Below are 17,423 nucleotides of genomic sequence, written 5' to 3'. Positions count from 1 at the left end.
GAGATAACTCTTCAAAAACACGCACAAGAAACGTGACGGACTATCGGGCTCCGATAACAAAATGGACTCCATCGCATCCGCGTGAGATGCGCCCACAGCACCGAGGCGGACACGGCGCCCCCGCCCCGCCGGCTCCAGCTCTGCCAACGCTGCTCCGACGGGCTCAATCCTCCGACGGGCCAAAGCTCCCGCCCGGCGGACACGGGGAGGCGGCGGCGCGGCCCTTCCCTTCTTTTCCTTTCCCTTCATTTCCCTTCTTTTCCCTTTCTGTCCCCATCGCTGCCGGTGCGGCCATGTCCTGCTGCAGGTGTCGCGGGGCGGCGCGCAGTGCCCAACAGCGGCGGGTGACCCAGCCCACAGCCCGCAGCGCAGAGCGGGATGCGCCCAACGACGGCGCAGCTCTTTGTGCCCATCCGCGGCTCCGCGGCCCCGCGCCCAGGGCCCGGCGGCGCTGAGTTAAACCCAGCCCCGCGCACACAATAGGGACGGCACAAGCCCCGACCTCCCACCGCCCGCTCCTGGGCCCTGCGCGCCCCCCCCGCGACCCCGAGGGAGCCCGGCCCCGGCAACCGCCGCCCCGCTCCCCTCGCGATCGCGCTCCGCTCGCAGCCCCGCGGTGCGGCGTTACCTGTGGGGCTGGGCGGCACACACACGGCGGTACACGGCAGCACACACACATACACACACGGCGGCGGGGCGGGGGCCGGGCGGGCTCAGTGCCGGCGGCGCCCGCTGCGCTGCATGGCTGCGCCCGCCCCGCTGCCACGGGAAGAATGGGAGCCGGCGCGCATGCGCCAACCTCACCTCACGGCGCAGGCGCGGCACCGCCCCGCGCCTCTAGAAAGCTCCCGGCGGGCAGCGCGCATGCGCGACCAGCCCCCGTACGGCTCCAGCGCTGAGCGCGGCTCTATGGTACGGCGCGGCGCTGAGATCAGCGCTCTCAGTGCGCATGCGCGAGGCGGCAATCGCCGCCCTACCTCACACAGCGAGGGAGCGACATCCACCGCCTGACAGAACTGATCCCAATGGACGGACCCACATCCACAATGAGAGGGGCTCTCACTGAATAGAACCACAGCATGGTTGGGTTGGAAGGGACCTTAAAACCTAGTTCCAACCTTCTGTCATGGGCTGGTTACCATCAGATCAGTCCCATTCATCGTGGCCCTGAGCATCGCCAGGGATGGGGCATCCAGGTAGAAACAACTCACCGTACCTGAACAACCTGCTCCTGCCTTTTCCTTTAGGGCCCTTTTGCACAATGTCTGCTCAGGAATCTGAGGGCTGAGCACTCCGAGGTGAGACATTCATTTACAAGTGACATGAGGATATTTAGCTGCCCATGAGACCGCAGCACTGGAGCCAAAGCCTGGCTGGCCCTGGGTTGTACACTCGTGTAGACTTGGAAAGCCACATTTCCTTTAGGTGCTGTCACAGCTCCAGTGCTTGCACAGACAAGGGATGGCACAACTTAGCCTGATTCTTCATAACTCCGATCTTTCCCTTTGCCCTAACGTGGCAATGCCACCTCACGCACTGTTCACCTGAACACACCCATGCTGTGCTAAGGACAAGGCAGCACTGCTCCTGGTACAGAGATAAATAGCACAGACTAACACAAAGTGCTGACCATGCTTTCGAGTGGTGTTGATCTGCTCTAGCAACATCCCTGGGCAACTCACCTTGTCTACCCCTCACCTGTGAAGCAGGGAACAAGCTCCTTACTTGTACCGTGACAGATCACTTGAAACAGAGCATTAGCCAGCCTGGATCAGCTACAAATGTAGTAATTCCTCATTCTTTCCCTTGCACGTGACAGCTGTCATAGCCCCAGATGTGAGCACTTTCAGCTCAGACAATACGCTACCTTTAATTGGTGCTTCCCTGCCAAGCCTTAGTGTTCTGCATCAGGCTCTTTCCACGTGAGAGCTGCCACTAACAAAACATGCTCTGACCCACTTAGCTCCAGTGTGAAGGCATATGAAGCTGTGCTGCAGTCACCAAGCAGAAAGGAAAATCTGATAGCAGTAGGCTTTGATTAAAGGGAAGTGAGCAAATGGCTTCGAGGCTAACAGTGTGCATGTGGGTACGTCTGTGTGTGCCTGCAAGCTCACAGTCATTTGGCCACTCAAGAAGAAAGATAAAAGGTCACCCCCACACAGTGTCAATTGAGTTTGATTCAAGGTTTTCCATTGGAAATGAGGTCCCACAAGCCGTGCAAACACCTCCCAGGCCTCCTGCACTGACCTGCAGGCAGTGAATGGTCACCCTGGCCACAACATCAAGGCAGTATTAATTGTTTTGTAACTCAGGGGTCCAAGCTGAAACCCCCCATAAACTGGGTGCTGGCTACTGGAAAGCTGGTGCTTCCAGCCCCTTCTGACCTGAGATGGACTGAATGCAGCAGCCTGGGAGGCAAATGGTGTCTCGCCTTGTGCGGCCATAGGCAGTGGGCCTTGCAGTTGTGTTGCAGTGTACGTGCCCCTGCTCTTCCTGGCAGCCCTCAGGCCTCTGGCAAAAGACATTTACAGGTCAAACTAACAGGCATCCTATTTTTGTCTTACATTTAAATCGACGTTCAACAACATTTCGGCCCTATTTCCTCTTCCTACATAACATCCCATGTGCACATTCAGATGGATTTTTCCCTTCCTGTTCTTTTTCTGTTTCATCATCTGCTGTTTTCATTTTACCTTTTTTCCACCATCCAAACACAATTAAAACTCACATCTCCTGTTTTATACATGCACATCACACACACACGTACCTTACCAGCATGGATCCCTTTCATCTTTGAAAAACATTTCCTTTTTATCCTCACCCAAATATTAAACCAACTGGAAAGTGACATATCGAGGTTAGGAATGCAGCTCGCTCTTGACAGGGGAAAAACGCTGAGCTTTGCAAGAAGCCAAATAAGTGGATTAAGATCCTTTCTAAAGATTAGCTCACCCTTCACCCCAAATGCAGATTCCCACTGAAATTAATGGATGCTCTTAGAGCATTCAGTAGGAGAGCTGACACTGCCCAGCAGTGCAGCACACACACAGCAACAGCCCCCTCAAATCACTGATTGCAAACAGCCCTTAAAAACCAATGGATTGAATCTCTATGGTGTATTGACAGAGCAGGATTTCACCTTGTAAAATTACAAACCAGTTAAAAATATAAAGATGAGTCAGGAGTTCAGGAACAAAACAAGGGCTGCAATTCACCTGCCGTGACTGCACTGCCATTACACCAGAGGATAAGGTTTGCCTTAGGACTGTGTGTGCTGCCTTTGAACTGAGTGCTTTGCACTTGCACAGCTCTGTCCTGCCCAGTCACACAGCCCTGCAGCTCCAGCAGCTGCTAACGTGGATCCTTTGCTTTCAGGAAACAATTCAGCAGAGCACCCTTGAAGCATCACCCAATTAATAAACCACAGAACATCATACTTTACATAGGAAACCCGTGGGAAATGCTTTACAGCCTTGTTGTACATTTCCTCTGCCCATCCTGCAGGCTCAGCTTGGCATCAGGAGTCACACTGGGTTCCTTCCAGCTCTCCCAATACAAATCCCAACCCTGCAAGCAGCAAGGCAGCTGTGCTGCTGCTGTCCTGGTACAGACCCTGCTCACTCCCCTGTTGTAACTCACTGCTTCTGCAGGGCATGCTGACAACTCTGTGACAGAGGTGACTGCACTTCCCTGCCCATTTTTAAAGAACAAGAACCACACACAAGCCAGGGGAACTGGCGGCAGTGTCCAACTGCAGAGCAGTCTGAGCCCCAGGTTGGTACCTGCTCACCAAGCCCTCATCTCAGCCAGCACCAGAAAATGCAAAGGAAGGAACAGAGCATTCCCGACTCACCGAAAAACATTTTGTTTTTCACCTGTGCTTGCTCCAGCAAACAGATGCCGTGCTGACATCAGCTTTGTGCATCTGGATGGTGCTCCACAGCTCCTGCTTCACTCTCTCAAATAACAGACAGCATATCCTTTCCCAGCATATGAGATCCATAGTAACTGGCCACAGGAACTCAGCTGTGTAAGTAATCCAGCGCTCCCAGGACAGCCAAGCAGCTCTGTACCTGAAACGTGCTTAACTAATGCTAGGTGAGAAGCAATGAGAGGCCTCACCATCCTCAGACACGAGGAAAATGTCTCACTTCAGCAGCATTTGCACAGCACGGTGCACAAACAGCCCTGCCCAGCCTCCTGCATCACGCAGGCAAAACATGGACCAAACAGCCCAGCATAGACAGCTGGGAGAAGAGGAAGGTGCCAGAGCCCCCCACCCCTCCTGGTACTTTACATGGAGAGCAGGGATGCCACTTCTCAGAGCCACAACTCCTCCCTCGTGCTATGAGCCATTTGCAAACTGGTTTTAATCTTGTTCCTCGGGGCTGCAGACAATTAAAAGCCAAGCAAGCAAACAGGCTGGTTACTGGAAAGAACAAGTCACTTGCCCAGCCTGCTCTCCTCACTCGAGGCTCACAGGCAGGCACTGCCATCCACACCATCCATGGCTATTACACTGCTCATGTACCGTGAGACCTGGGGACCGTACCCCACATCTAACAGGTGATAAAAGCAATCCCATGTAATTCCTTCATCCTCTAGCAGTCTAACACTGCCAAGTTCAGAAACACCATTTCCTCCAGGCTGACTTCATCATTTCTATCTTCCCTCTATTTTTCAGCTAATTTTGCCTTTTCTTCTCTCTTTTACTTCCAGTGTTTCATGTACTGGGGAACACTGTGCACTCCTAAGCTGCATTCCCTGTCCTGCGAAGCAGAGGAAGCTTAATGAGTATAAATGAGCAGGCTTTGCTAAAGAGCATCTGTTTCTAAAGCTTGAAAATGGTACTAGGTACCAAGCCTGGAAAGTTTCTCATTACAGAAACGCAGAGAACTTGCAAGTTGTGCCTTGCAAACAAGATCCCAACACACCTTGCATCACTGTAAGAACAGTGCACAGCATGCCCTACATCCAGGAGCTTTATGTTTGAGCAGGAAGAATGAACCAACGACTGCAGAGCTGAGAAATGAAGATCAGACCGAGGCATAACTCATGACACAGCACGGCTGTTCATTTGCTACGGAAACTATGTTTGGCAAGTATCAGGTGTCTGAATTTCTGCTTATGTGCATCTCCCGGGACAGCAGTATATTAATAACTCGGGCAGCCCAAAAACAGAAACTGTCACCAAGAAAACTTACCCTTCTGCTGAGAGCTCCCTGCTTAGTGACTGGTACTCAAACGGCACAGGTTTGTGCTCCCTTATTTTAAGAGTCACCATCTAAGCCAACCTTGATTGAAAAACCAATAAGAAAGGGAAAGAAAAATGACAGCAGGAAGCAGGTCTTGTTATAAACAGAGCTTTCAGGAATGTCTTGCTATCAAGGCTCACACTGCCACACAAATATGAGGGAGCGAGTTCATATACACAAACCTTTCCAAGGGATCCACAGAAGCATGCAAGTAATGTCCTGGAAGCTCACACAACCAGACAAGCACGACAGGCAGTGTGAAAAGAAGCCACAGAGTCCAGCAGGGAAAAAAGAGGCAAACATGCAGAGGCTTCCAGGCATAGGCAGAAGAGCTGGCACAAGGAGCAGCAGCAGAAGGAAACAGCACAAGCTTAAAAGGCAGGGCAGGGAATGGGACACGTGGGAAGGAGTTACTCAGACCTCAATGAAAGTGAAACTATATAAGTTACTTTAGATAATGTTGTCTTAAGAGCAGCTTTAACTGAAGAGCCTTGGCAGAAGTAGTATTAATGGAGCGGCAACAAGAAATGGGCATATTTAGGATTCATGTCAGATTTCTCCTGTATTCTTAAGTCATCTTAGAGGTGCATCAGGCACAGCAATGCAGGTTGGGCTAGATGGGTTTTGCTGCACATGCAGGAGGTCAGTTCCCAGCACTCACTCTGGTTGCCAGAGCAGCGTGTCCCACACCGTTGCAGTGCTGCCCTCCTGTGTCAGGCTGCATTCGATGGACCTGGCTCCAGATGCAGCTGGGTGCAGCACACTGCTAACAGCCACCTCCACTAATACAACACAAATATGCGTTTTAAAAGAAAACTGTTTGCTCTGGGCAGATACATTTTATTTCTCTTCTGTTTCTCTCTGTTGTATCAAGTCTTGTAATAACCTTTTCCAGCGCTGCTTATCTGTTTCTAACACACTCATGCTGTGTTGGTATTTCTGCCAACCATGGTGATCACATTAATCTCAAAGCACAGTGCAAACCTTAACTACAGACATATGGATGTTCTACGGGTCTGAGGTGTAAACACTGCCTGTTTCACATCAATAAGCAGATGCTCCCCCCCTCAAAAAGTGGCTGGTGGTGATCATCAGGCTGTCAATGCAACTCCATTGCATGCCTAAGGTGACAAGCGTTTGATAGAAAGACAAACGCACCCAAGTGGCTTCCCCAACAGCTCCCCGACAGCAAAGGAAAGTGATTTGAGTCACTGAGAGAATACCATTATAATTACATACACCTTCATTGCTTCTCACCTTCCTGAACCCTTTTTAAGTCCATTGACCATTCCACACTGTGGCAAAGGGTGACATTCCCCGCAGTGCTGAAAGCCGATGGCTCAAGGGGGCAGCATGGTGTCCTGGCTCTGCACAACACAGCTCAGGGAAAACCTGACTGATCACCAACAAGATGAAATGTAAGGAATGTCTCCCCTTCTATTGGTGTAATTATGTGAGAAATCACACACAGCACAGACTCGCAGTTAAACAGAAGCATTACCAAAGCCAACGCAACTAAGAACAGTTAAAAACTGTATTTTAAGTCATCGTGAATAAGTATAAAATACAGACGCCATCAGCATGGACAGCCTGACATTTCCTTTCAAACCTGTGGGTGCTAGAAACAAATGACAGAACCATCACAAGGCTCTGCCATGACTGTAGGCACTTCTGAGTGCAAAGCCAAGACAATCTTCACAGGCAAAGACAGAGCTCCCAGCAGCCAGCAGCAGGGAACTACTGCTGAGTACTTCCCTGCCCATGAAAGACAAGCAGCCCGGTCAGAAAATCTGAGACAGGGCAGCAGAAACTCCACCTCATTGTTTTGATTTGAAGAAGAGGAAAAACGTGGCTACGGCCATCAGAACTTTAAGCCTACTTTTGTTTCTTTGAGTTGTTTTTTTTCCTTGGCTGCTTCTTTGGTCTCTGCGCAGTTTTCTTAGCGCTTGGAGGGGGCAGTTTGATCACTATTTCATTGTCTTCTGTGTCATCATCCGCCTGGTGAGCTTTCCTGCGCTGCAGCACTGTAGGAGTACAGACCGGAGTAGGATCCTGAAGAGAGCAGAAAAACACGATTCATTGCAAAGCAGCTGCCAGAGAAAGTCATCACTGCCTCCATGGTACCACAAGGCACCTCAGTGCAGCCTTCACAGCTTCCAACTGCAGACTTGAGCCGCCTGGCTCAGGATGGATGGATTGTGGTGCTGGGTGGCAGCACCGTTTGGTCTTACCTGGCTGGTCAGAGAAACATTCTGCTTGGGCTTGGATGCTTTTGCTTTCTTCCACTTGGCAGGAAGGCTCTGTGCAGCCTAGGAAGCAAAACAGAGGAGGAGAATCATTACAAACTTCCCACACGAATAGTTCTTTATAACTACAAAAGCTTTGCTGCAGGAATCACCCAAATCACACGGGTTGGAGCTTGGGAAAGGCCCGTGTTGCTCTTCTGTGTCCTACAAATCTAAACAAGGGACTATCACCCATTGAAACCAGCCCAGACTCACAAATCCAGGGAAGCTGTACTTGATCCCTTTTTCAGCCAGTCTCTTCCGCAGATTGTTCTCCTTCCGCAGCAGCCGCTTGGCCATCTTTGCCTTCTCAACCAGGGAACGGACCTTGTTGTAGCGCTTCACCGCCGGCTGGGACGGCTTATGGAACATGCGGTGGCTGTTTTTGAAGAGGTCAGCGTGGACCCTTTCAGGAGGCATGAACTGACCTGTATCATGTGCACGGATCACACTGTAACATCACCCACAGCCACACCGAGCACCATTATGGCGCTGTAACACACAGGAAAACCCCTTGGGGCCAAAGAAAACCAATAAAGACACAAGATTCTTCACGCGGCCCCCCCAGAAGCACAAGTGTGTGTGGGTTTGCTGTGCTCATTACAGACCGTGACCCGGGGCCGTACTCACACTTGAGCAGCCTCTCAGAGAACAGGTAATTGTTCATCGTGTCTGCCACGATCTTGGCCACGTCGTCAGACTCGAACTCGATGAAGGCGTAGCCTTTGCTGCCTCCCGTCTGCAAACAACAGCACAGAGACCTGAGACAATGCTGTGATACCTACATTAAAACGCTTCGTGATTCCAGACCCGCCGTGCAGCGGGAGCCCCCTGTGCCCGCTCGGGGAACAGCAGCCGATCACTACGCACCTTCTTGCTCCGTGAGAGTCTCATTCTCGTTACGGTTCCGAACTGCTGGAAGTATTCCCGGAGCTGCGGCTCGCACAGCCCGCGCGGGAGGTGCCCCACGTACACCACGCCCGGGGTCAGCCGCTCCTGCGGGACACAGCGCCCGCGTCACCACGGAACGGAGCGGGATGGAGCGGGTCGGGTCCGTCCGTGCGCCGCACTCACCTGCGCCGCCTTGTTGCTGCGGACACGCCGCACCTTGTTCTGCACCGCGCGCTGCAGCTGCGGCTCCAGGGACAGGAACGACGGCGGTGCCGCGCCGCACGAGGCCGCCTCCGCCATGATGCTCCTCACAGCGCCGGGCGGAACTGCGTCATCTCCCCTCGCGGCGGCAGCGTTGCACATCCGCCGTCTCCCAGTCCCGGTGCCTCCTGTAGCTCCGTTCGCTCGGCCCGCACAGCGCAGGGCGGAGCCATCGCCGCTCGGCGCCGTGACACCGGCCGCTCCCCGCACTGCGCTGCTCCCTTCAGCCCCGGGCTGTTCATCAGGCATCGCTCGGGGCAGCCCGAGGCGGTGTCGGTGCGGCGCCATGTCAGTGAGCGCCATGTTCGTGGCGCTGCAGGGCGCGCTCACGGCCGACCAGGACATCAGAGAGGTGGGAGCGGGACGGGACGGGACGGGCTGGGGTCTGGGGTCTGGGAGCTGTACAGCACGGCTGTGGGGCACGGCTGTACAGCACGGCTGTGCTCTGTGCCCGCAGGAGATCAGGAAGGTGGTGCAGGCGCTGGAGCAGACGGCCCGGGAGATGCTGACGCTGCTGCAGGGGGTGCACCAAGGGAACGGCTTCCAGGACAGTGAGTGCGGGCGGGGACTGACACGGGGCGTGTGCAGCGGTACCACAGGAATCGATATGGGGCCAAACGGCACGGGGCTGTGCAGTACCGAGGGGTTCAGCCCTGTACTATATCCCAATATATATTATTTGTGCTTTATTTAATACTAATAGCTACTTGAAGGCGAGAGGTGGCTGTGAAAATAGTAGCACTCGGTGACTGCAGCTGTATTTCCGTGTGGTTGAAGTGGTGCTGCTGCCAAAAGAAGCCGTGCTGGGTGCTGTGATCTCTATCGGGCCATCACAAGTGGCAGCGCTGCTCCCTGCTGCTACAGCCTTTGTAATGAGTCTTTATCAGCAGCTGCAGAGAGATGGAAACTCGAGGAGACGGCAGAGACACAGTGAAAAGCACTCAGTGGATTTAAGCCAGGCAGGGCAATTTGTAACCCCAAAGGGAAGGGCAAGGGGTGGCTCAAGGTACCTTCATAGAACTGTGTGATAACTGAAAATTATGGGCTCTGTCTGACCTTGCACTCAATGCCCCTTTCAGCCTTTCCCCACCTCCACTTCTCATCTGTCCTCATCGTTACACATTTGTAGCCCTGTTCCATGCAAAACGCTGGGTTCACCCACAGCATAACTTCTATCACACGAGTAATTAGTCACCATTGTTTCTTTTCCAGTACCAAAGAAATGTCAGAAGGCTCGGGAACACTTCGCTACAATAAGAACACAGATGGAATCTCTGAAGACCAAGTTTCCTGCAGATCAGTATTACAGGTGGATCTGAGCATGGGGCAAGCGTATGTGGCACCTCTGATTTAGAAGTGTGGTTGAAAGGCTCACAGAACCAGTGGATCTGCTTGAGAAGTGCTGAGCAAGTGTGAGATCTTAGGAAGGAAATCGTGAGAAATTGATGTTCTGTTGTAGCATCCCTTGGTTGTGAAAGCATTCGCTGCTCCGTTAATTGCAGTTAAGCTGTTAGGTCTAAATCTGCCACAAAACAGCTGTTTGATGCTGCAGATCATGAATGAAGTCATCACCTTTGTTTGATTTGTGGCCAGAAGGGGGCAGTGTGTAGCAAGGACAAATCACAGGCCAGGGGTGTCAGCTCAGAAATGCTGCGGGGAGACGAGGGGGAAGGAGGACACTCAGCTCGGGGGTGGTTCTGGGGACCGAGGAGCGGATTTCAAGCTTAGTGTGGTTTGGTGAGCAAATAACCTCACAGAGTGAGATGTGTACAGGTTGGAAACGGCCTGTACTGCAGGTGTCTGAAATGCTCGTTCCTCAGTAATAGACGTTACTTATTGTTTTATCATGATTTGGTGTTTTCTTCAACAGGTTTCACGAGCACTGGAGGTTCGTGCTGCAGCGGTTGGTGTTTCTGGCAGCGTTTGTCGTCTACTTGGAGACAGAAACGTTGGTGACCCGAGAAGCTGTTGCAGAAATACTTGGGAGTAAGTTGGTTGTGACAGAAAAGACCTGTGAACGTTGTCAGGTGTTGTAGCTTGGAACTGGAAAACTGAATGCAAACCAAGGTAGTTCTGCATCAGTAAGTTGTTCATTGCAAAGAGTGCACGCAGAGCGCCTCCTGCCAAACAGTAACACAAGGATGGCTGCTTATTTTCCTCATTTATAAAGCAAAGATGTTTTGATGCTGTAACTGCTGCCTCCCAGAGCTCAGGATATGGGAGGGGGAACACCAAAAAAACTGTAGACCTCTCTGCTCTATGTAAATTTTGTTAGATTAATTGTAACCAGTTGAAGATATAAAGGATGCTAAATCAAAATGCTATGGAGAGGCAGTAATTGCATCGTATACAGGAAAGGGATGGTTTTTATTTTGTAATAATATTTCATAAATTCGATATTTCAAATTGGCTGCAGTAAAGAAATGCAGTTTCAGCTTGTGCTCATGTCCAGTATCACCTCATCACACTCTGCCTTTTTTCAGTTGAAGCTGATCGGGAGAGGGGCTTCCACCTGGACATTGAGGACTACCTGTCTGGTGTATTAACTCTCGCCAGCGAGCTGGTAGGGAACATATCCTTGCAAACTTCTGACCTGAAACTGCCATAGAAGTAGCATGTTACTGTTTTCCCTGTCCCAAGCAGTTTGTGTAATGGTGGTTTGTATTTGAATGAGTCTGAGCTTTGGCCAGCTGCCTGTCTGTGCGTCAGGGTTGTTCCTCACTGAATATATCAATATTAAGTGTTAAACGAGGCTCTGGATTGAAAATTCACAAGTCTGGTCAACCAAAAGGCAGACGTGAATTTAATAACCTGACTGCTTGGAACAGATCGGCTTCATTTGCTAAAGGAACCGATGGGGAGAAGGGGAGTGGCTTGGGTGTGTTCCTGTGATGTTCTCCCAGGTGATTTGTGCCTCTGCTCCAGGCCAGGCTGGCAGTGAACAGCGTCACAGCCGGTGACTATTCTCGCCCTCTCCGCATCTCGACTTTTATCAATGAGTTGGATTCGGGCTTCCGGCTCCTCAACCTGAAGAACGACTCCCTGAGGAAGCGTTACGACGGCCTGAAATACGACGTCAAGAAAATCGAGGAAGTGGTTTATGACTTGTCCATCAGAGGACTCAATAAGGAGGCAACGGGTGGTGTGGGCGGAGAGAAATGAAGGATGCTCACTGTAACAGCACCGTTGATTACCTCAAATGGTTGCCAAGTTGGGAGGCGTGCGAGCAAAGCCTTCCTGCAGTAGATTAGAAGAAGTGCAGCCGATAGCTGCTCTCTATTTTCTTACAAAAGGCGTAGTATGGGTGTTAGATCTCAAACTGTTTTGTAACATCACGTAGGTTAGCGCTGCAGACCCTCTGTTCCCACTTCAGCTCCTGTCAGAACACACACTGCTGTTCTGTGGTCAGTCACTCCCACAAGCCAGGATTCTCACTGGCTCTGTAGCGAGAAGCGTAAAGTGACCAACTGCAGGTAGGATTTGAGTTCTAACAACCTGCACAGGCCAGGATTCTACTGTTTCCTGTGTTTAAAAACCAAAAAGCTCACACAGTAAAACGTGTGGCCCCGAAAAGGTCCTTTGCATGTGAGAGATCTGCAGACAGCACCAGCCTTTTCCACCTGTGCAAACAAACAGCTCCATCCTCCCAGTGCATCTGTTCTTCTCAATGTCTTTCCACTTTCTTCCTCCAGGGGGTGCAGTAGCGCAAGGGAGAGGAGCAGATTGTTTAGGAGGAATATTTCCAGAGGATGAATATGAACAATCAAGCTTACGTGGGTTAGTGGGTGTTTCACTTAGTTGACAAACGTTTCCCATTGTTTCAATTACGTTTTTATTTTGTTTATGGAAAGAAAATGTTTTCTTGGTTACTTTGGCCAATAAAAACTGCTCTTTGGCCATTTGGTAACTCTGCTGTTGTCTGATGATGTTCCTGCCTTTCCTGGGAGCTGCACTTGAAGCATCGCAGTTCAGATTCAGCCTTCAGCTGTATGTGGGCTTGTTTGGGGTGTATGCTGTTAAATGGTGCTAGACAAACTGCACACTGATTGGATAGGCTTAAAAAAGCAACTAATATTGACTAGTTAAACAAGTTAAAATGGAGAGATACAGAGGAGTCTGTTAGTGCTGTGTCCAAGATATGGCAAGGTTTATCTTCAGAGTGCCTCATAATATTTAATGTTTGTCCTCATCCTCACATTGGCAGATAGCAGCGTCTCCCTATCACAGCTGAGGAGAATGAGGACGTAACTTCCTGCAGCCCTTGGTGCTGAGCTCAGCTTTAAAAGCGTGTGTTTGTTCCCACCTTATGCCACTGCCTGCTTCTTATTTCAGCCTTGTGGAGGTGGGAGGAAGGAAGGAATTAAGCCAGTTCTACCATCAAAAGCAAAGGCTCATGAAACATTGCCCTAAGGCTCTGAGACTGGGACCAGGGTTACACAGGAAACATGTGGGAGCTTGAAACATGTGGGAGAATTAGAGGCTTCCTGAGCATCAGTCTGATGCCACTCAGGTTGGAGGGCTCTTGGCATGTGGGCAGGTTTCTGGTTGCAGGCCGTGTGTTAAGGCTTTGTGCTGGCTCAGTGCTCCAGCAGCTCTGGGTGTGTTTGGTCACGGAACAGCTCTGCTTCCTGATGTGGAATCCCATATACTTACCTGGTAACTCGGTAGATGCCGGATCTGGCAGCTGCTGCGTCTCCTGTGGCTTTCTGCAGCCGGTGAGGCAGCAGTGCTGTGCCACACGTGCTGACGTGCGGGTGCTGTGAGAGGGACAACTGGAAGAGCAGGTCTCTGAGGGCTTCCAAAGCCTGCCAGCCATGGCATTGTTTTGTCCAGGGCTGCATGAAGAGCCAGTGCCTGACAGTGCAGTGTCACCTCCCCAAAAGGTGTTTAGCAAACCTCTCGTTCTGTCCTGCTCCTGGTTCTGTGAGAGCTCAGCATCTCCCTCTGGAAAAGCGTTATTTGCAAGAGCCAGTCTGCGTTTCCCAAGCTGGGTCTGGGGACGAGAGAAAGAAACTGCAGAGGCAGAGCTCTGAAGGCTGCAGAAGCTTAATGGCTCATAATGGATGAGATGTTTAACTCGGAACTAACTCCTACTGGGCACTGAACACACTGCAGTGTGCGGGCAGCGGGGAGGGGAGGCAGTGAGTCAGTGAGGAGCACTGGAGAGTCTGACTCAACAGGCAGCACAGCTGCTCTGAACCGCTCCAGCCTGCAATGCGTTCCAACCAGCGCTCTCCTGGACCGTCCTTGTATTTGCTTACAGCCTTTTTCCTCCATCTTGACGTCATTTCTCTGCTGCTTCTTTGCTTCAGCAAAAAGGGCAGTCAAATAGTTGATTAACTGTTATTTGTTATGGCACTGCCTGTTCAATCCCTGCGGATCAATGAAAGTACTGACCTGAAACCGCTCAGGAAATAGGGGTGAGCGGTGCCATAGCACAGGATGCAGCGGAGACCTCAGGGTGGTTGTTTAACCAGCTCTGTCTGCTGGAATTGATAAACTGCAGCCTGAGCCCAGCGTCCTCTTAGAGCTGGCAGCTGTAAAAGGGCACATCATCACCTCCAGACCGCCCTGTTCTGGTGCCAGCACACGCCTTTGTGCAATGAACTGGATGAAGGAACCGCTCCAGCTGAAACAATCCTTTTCAGAGGTGCTTGCTCCAAGCCCGGTTCGCTGCACAGCGCTGCACACCGTGTGCCAGCACACACAGGGAGCCTCCTTCCTCACCCTGTGGTGCCTGCTTTAATTGTTTGCTGAGCTGCCTGATTTCCTTGCAGCCATTAACTGCTTCCAGTTGTTAGGACCTGCCGAGGATTTTCTCTTGGGGCGAACAACATGCCTTCCCTTCCTGCAAAGTGATGCCTTCCGTGCTGTAGAACCTCACGCCCCTTTATCAGTCGGTAAGGTCATTACACACTGAGGCAGTAATGTCACTACGTGTTTGACTTTGAAAGGAACAGTCCTTTACAGCACAGCATCTCTTGTACATGTGCTGTGGGCCAGGAGTAAATTAATTAGGATACATATTTCCAAGCAGGTTTTTCTCCCTGTGTTCATTGCTACTTCTGGTTTGCTCTGGGCAGCCATCGCTGGGGCACTGCCCTGCCTGAGGGGAGAGTGACTGGCCCAGAACGAGCCCTTGCTTGAAAGAACGGGGAGCACGCTCTTGTCTGAACGTTTGTTCAGCTGCACGTTCACACTATACACGCTGTCAATTTCTTCCCCCCCCCCTTTTTTTTTTCCTGGTTAGTTACCAGTCAGACTCATGCTAAATTCCTGCTAACGGTTCTTTATGAGTTCTGATGAATTAAGGGAGTGATCTGACTTTCTTTGCTCCCATTCATCCTAGAAGGATCTCTTCCTTCTGTTTTCCTTATACCAACAAGATCAGTTGGAAGGAGTTTTGCAAAGCAACCTTAGCTTTGTCAGTCATGAATTCTGAGAGGCATAGAAGTATCGTGCAGCCCTAAGAAGGCCAGTTTGGAACAAATAATGACTTCCCTGGCTTGCAGCCTCCTTCCAAGCACCACGTGTAATGACAGCACTTTGCCAGGCTAATCAGGAATGGAAAAATACCGCATGGCTCATCTCTAGGGCTGCCCAGGAAGATGTGTGCATGTGATACTGAAGGACCTGCAGCTTCCCAGGAGACAGAGGGACCATCCAGGTTCAGGAAGGCGCCTGAGGACGATGGAAACTTACAGTCTCGTTAATGTGCTGGCGCCGCTCACCCTCCCTGTGCAGGCTCACCCCACAGCACCAGTGTTGGCAGGGCTGGAGAGACCGCTCAGTGCTGGGCTCCCTTTCAACACCTGTAAGTTAAAAGCAGGCAAGCAGCTGAGTACACACTGGATACGCAGAAGATAAATAACATTCAAACTGTCCGGTGGGGCATGTTCCACAATCAGACTGTCCCTTACCGTAGCAGATGTCCCAGACCCAAGAGCTTGTGCCGTTTCCTGGCCATAGCTTTTTTTAGGACAGCACCGACTACATGTTGTTTGTAACTCAACACGGGGCAATTATGGATGGGCTTTTCTTTGGGGAGTGTGCCTGGTGCACAGGAAGCAGTGGAGGCAGGAGGAAACAGGAGGCAGTGTTTGCAGCAGCCGGGCTGGCAGGTGTTTCCTGTCCTACTTAGAACCCAGAACCTGAAAAACCAAATCATCCTCATGCAAGGTTGATGCTGAAAAGTAGACCTTATCCATATACTTGTTGGTCCCTAAGCTTTTGGAGCAGCCAACGGGACCGGTGGTAGCTTTATTTAAAGATATGACTGTACCAACAGTTCACCTCTGGTTTTGTTTTTGAGTGTGAATTGGAGAGAACCAGAAAAGCACTGGAAAATAATTGGCATCTCAGGAAGCAGCAGCAGCTCTGTGGCTGTGAAAGCCACTTGCCCTTTGGATAATGCACTAGGCTTACTTATGTCTTCTCTTAGCACAACTGCCAAAGGAGGTAACGAAGAGCAGGATGCTGCAGTGCTCTGATCGTGGGAGAGAAAAGGAAGGCACAACAAGCTGTTGCTTTTTGCATGGTATGAGAATGAGGCTCAAAGGCGGCTCGATGCGGATCTGTCATGAGAGCATCGCACAAGTCTTCATCCAGCAGCTGCTGCTTCTGCGTCAATTGATTTGAAAAACAAACAGCAAATTAAAATGAACGCCCCATGCTATTCACTGCCTGTTGAGTGTATGTTTGGGGGAACAAACAATTTGTTGTCTAACAGCTCGAAATAGCTGCAGGGAATGCCAGCTCGCTTCTGCTGCTGCCCTGACAGGCGCTTTGCCAGCTCCGGCTCAGTGCAGCGTGCTGCCACCCTCATCTTGGGGACGTGTCTGCAGCATCTCCAGAGGATGCACATACTCCTATTTCCTCACAGACAAAACAAAGCACTAAAGAGAAGATGCAGCCAGTAAGCGTGTTTCACTGCTGGGTCTGCTTCAGCACCCAGAGCAGGACAAGGAGCCACAGCAGCCACAGTAGAGGGACAAACCTGGATACCCTGTGGAGGCCTACTTAAGTGTTGGGTCAACGGGGACCTTACGGGATCAGAGCCTACCCACCTTTGTGGAGGCAGCCCTGTCTGCCTTTGTGGACCAGCTGATGCTGACCTCTGGACAGATACACAAATATGCTCCTTGTGTGTATCAGAAGGATCTTGTTGATGGCGAGTGATGCCGATTGGCTTTGTCCTGACCCTGGGGATCTGAATGAATGTTTAAGGACTGTTCTTTGAGTTTCACCAACCAAAACTGAGGCTCCTTTAATTCTGCCTCTCGGGCTGTACCGTGGCCTTTGTCGTGTTAGTCACAGCATGGCATTTTGCTGATGGTGTAATCGCGGGGCCACAGCCAGTGGGAATGTCAGGCTGAAAAGGTTAGGTCCTTTTTGCCTTTTACCATTGTTCGGCTACAAATAATTTCCCTGCCGAGGAACTGAGAGCGGTTGGACCTTACAGGGGAGCTTTGTGGTCTCAGTTTCAGCTCTCATTTCTCACGTACTGGGGCCTGACCTGCCCAGGCAGGACCTGTGGCCAGGGCGTAACGTTTTGTGCCAGTCTATTGTTGCTTAAGGTATCAGGGCTGCACTGTTCTCCCAGTTCCATTAGCACCACCTCTGAGTGCTGCTCAGGAGACACAGGCACATCGTTCACTCCAATGCTGCTCACATCAGTGAAATATCTATTCCAGAAAACCCAAACCTTTCTTTGAAAAAATACCCACCTAAA

General features: G+C 51.2%; 3 protein-coding genes across 33 annotated transcripts in view; 1 reads left to right on the top strand and 2 right to left on the bottom strand.

Annotated features, from left to right (window-relative positions):
* Positions 1-788, bottom strand: part of CLASP1 (cytoplasmic linker associated protein 1) — a 132,460-nt gene extending 131,672 nt beyond the window's left edge. For 17 of the 30 annotated variants that reach the window (XM_015868740.2, XM_015868742.2, XM_015868751.2 and 14 more), the window contains exon 1: positions 629-788. The gene's annotated coding sequence lies outside the window, so the exon portion shown is untranslated. The remainder of the gene's footprint in view (positions 1-628) is intronic. The other 13 variants (XM_015868755.2, XM_032445785.1, XM_015868758.2 and 10 more) reach the window with 1 other exon arrangement.
* A 6,342-nt stretch (positions 789-7,130) lies between these two features.
* Positions 7,131-8,731, bottom strand: NIFK (nucleolar protein interacting with the FHA domain of MKI67). Its single transcript, XM_015868775.2, has 6 exons — positions 8,615-8,731; positions 8,411-8,536; positions 8,171-8,279; positions 7,757-7,968; positions 7,487-7,564; positions 7,131-7,307 (listed from the first exon to the last, which is right to left on the bottom strand). Exons 1-6 carry the CDS (start codon positions 8,729-8,731, stop codon positions 7,131-7,133), a joined length of 819 nt encoding a protein of 272 aa, XP_015724261.1.
* Positions 8,618-12,599, top strand: TSN (translin). Of its 2 annotated transcripts, none has more exons than XM_015868774.2 (6): positions 8,618-9,044; positions 9,150-9,243; positions 9,905-10,001; positions 10,563-10,678; positions 11,176-11,255; positions 11,618-12,599. In XM_015868774.2, exons 1-6 carry the CDS (start codon positions 8,730-8,732, stop codon positions 11,852-11,854), a joined length of 939 nt encoding a protein of 312 aa, XP_015724260.1. In that variant the 5' UTR covers positions 8,618-8,729; the 3' UTR covers positions 11,855-12,599. The 2 variants fall into 2 exon arrangements, with proteins under 2 accessions (XP_015724260.1, XP_015724259.1); XM_015868773.2 differs by having other exon boundaries at positions 9,126-9,243.
* The last annotated feature ends 4,824 nt before the right edge of the window (positions 12,600-17,423 follow it).

Source organism: Coturnix japonica, chromosome 7, assembly GCF_001577835.2.
Source record: "Coturnix japonica isolate 7356 chromosome 7, Coturnix japonica 2.1, whole genome shotgun sequence".
NCBI lineage: Eukaryota > Metazoa > Chordata > Aves > Galliformes > Phasianidae > Coturnix > Coturnix japonica.
Note: the sequence above shows the minus strand (reverse complement) of the source record. Positions and strands in the feature narration are given on the sequence as shown.

Excerpts from the sequence above, each read along its gene's own strand:
- NIFK (XM_015868775.2), bottom strand. The coding sequence starts at position 8,731 with ATGGCGGAGGCGGCCTCGTGCGGCGCGGCACCGCCGTCGTTCCTGTCC. Across the intron at positions 8,280-8,410 it reads GACTCTCACGGAGCAAGAAG|ACGGGAGGCAGCAAAGGCTA; the intron begins GTGCGTAGTGAT and ends TGTTGTTTGCAG. Across the intron at positions 7,969-8,170 it reads CTCTGAGAGGCTGCTCAAGT|GTCAGTTCATGCCTCCTGAA; the intron begins GTGAGTACGGCC and ends CACATGATACAG.
- TSN (XM_015868773.2), top strand. The coding sequence starts at position 8,730 with ATGATGCTCCTCACAGCGCCGGGCGGAACTGCGTCATCTCCCCTCGCG. Across the intron at positions 9,045-9,125 it reads CCGACCAGGACATCAGAGAG|CACGGCTGTGCTCTGTGCCC; the intron begins GTGGGAGCGGGA and ends ACGGCTGTACAG. Across the intron at positions 9,244-9,904 it reads AGGGAACGGCTTCCAGGACA|TACCAAAGAAATGTCAGAAG; the intron begins GTGAGTGCGGGC and ends TTTCTTTTCCAG.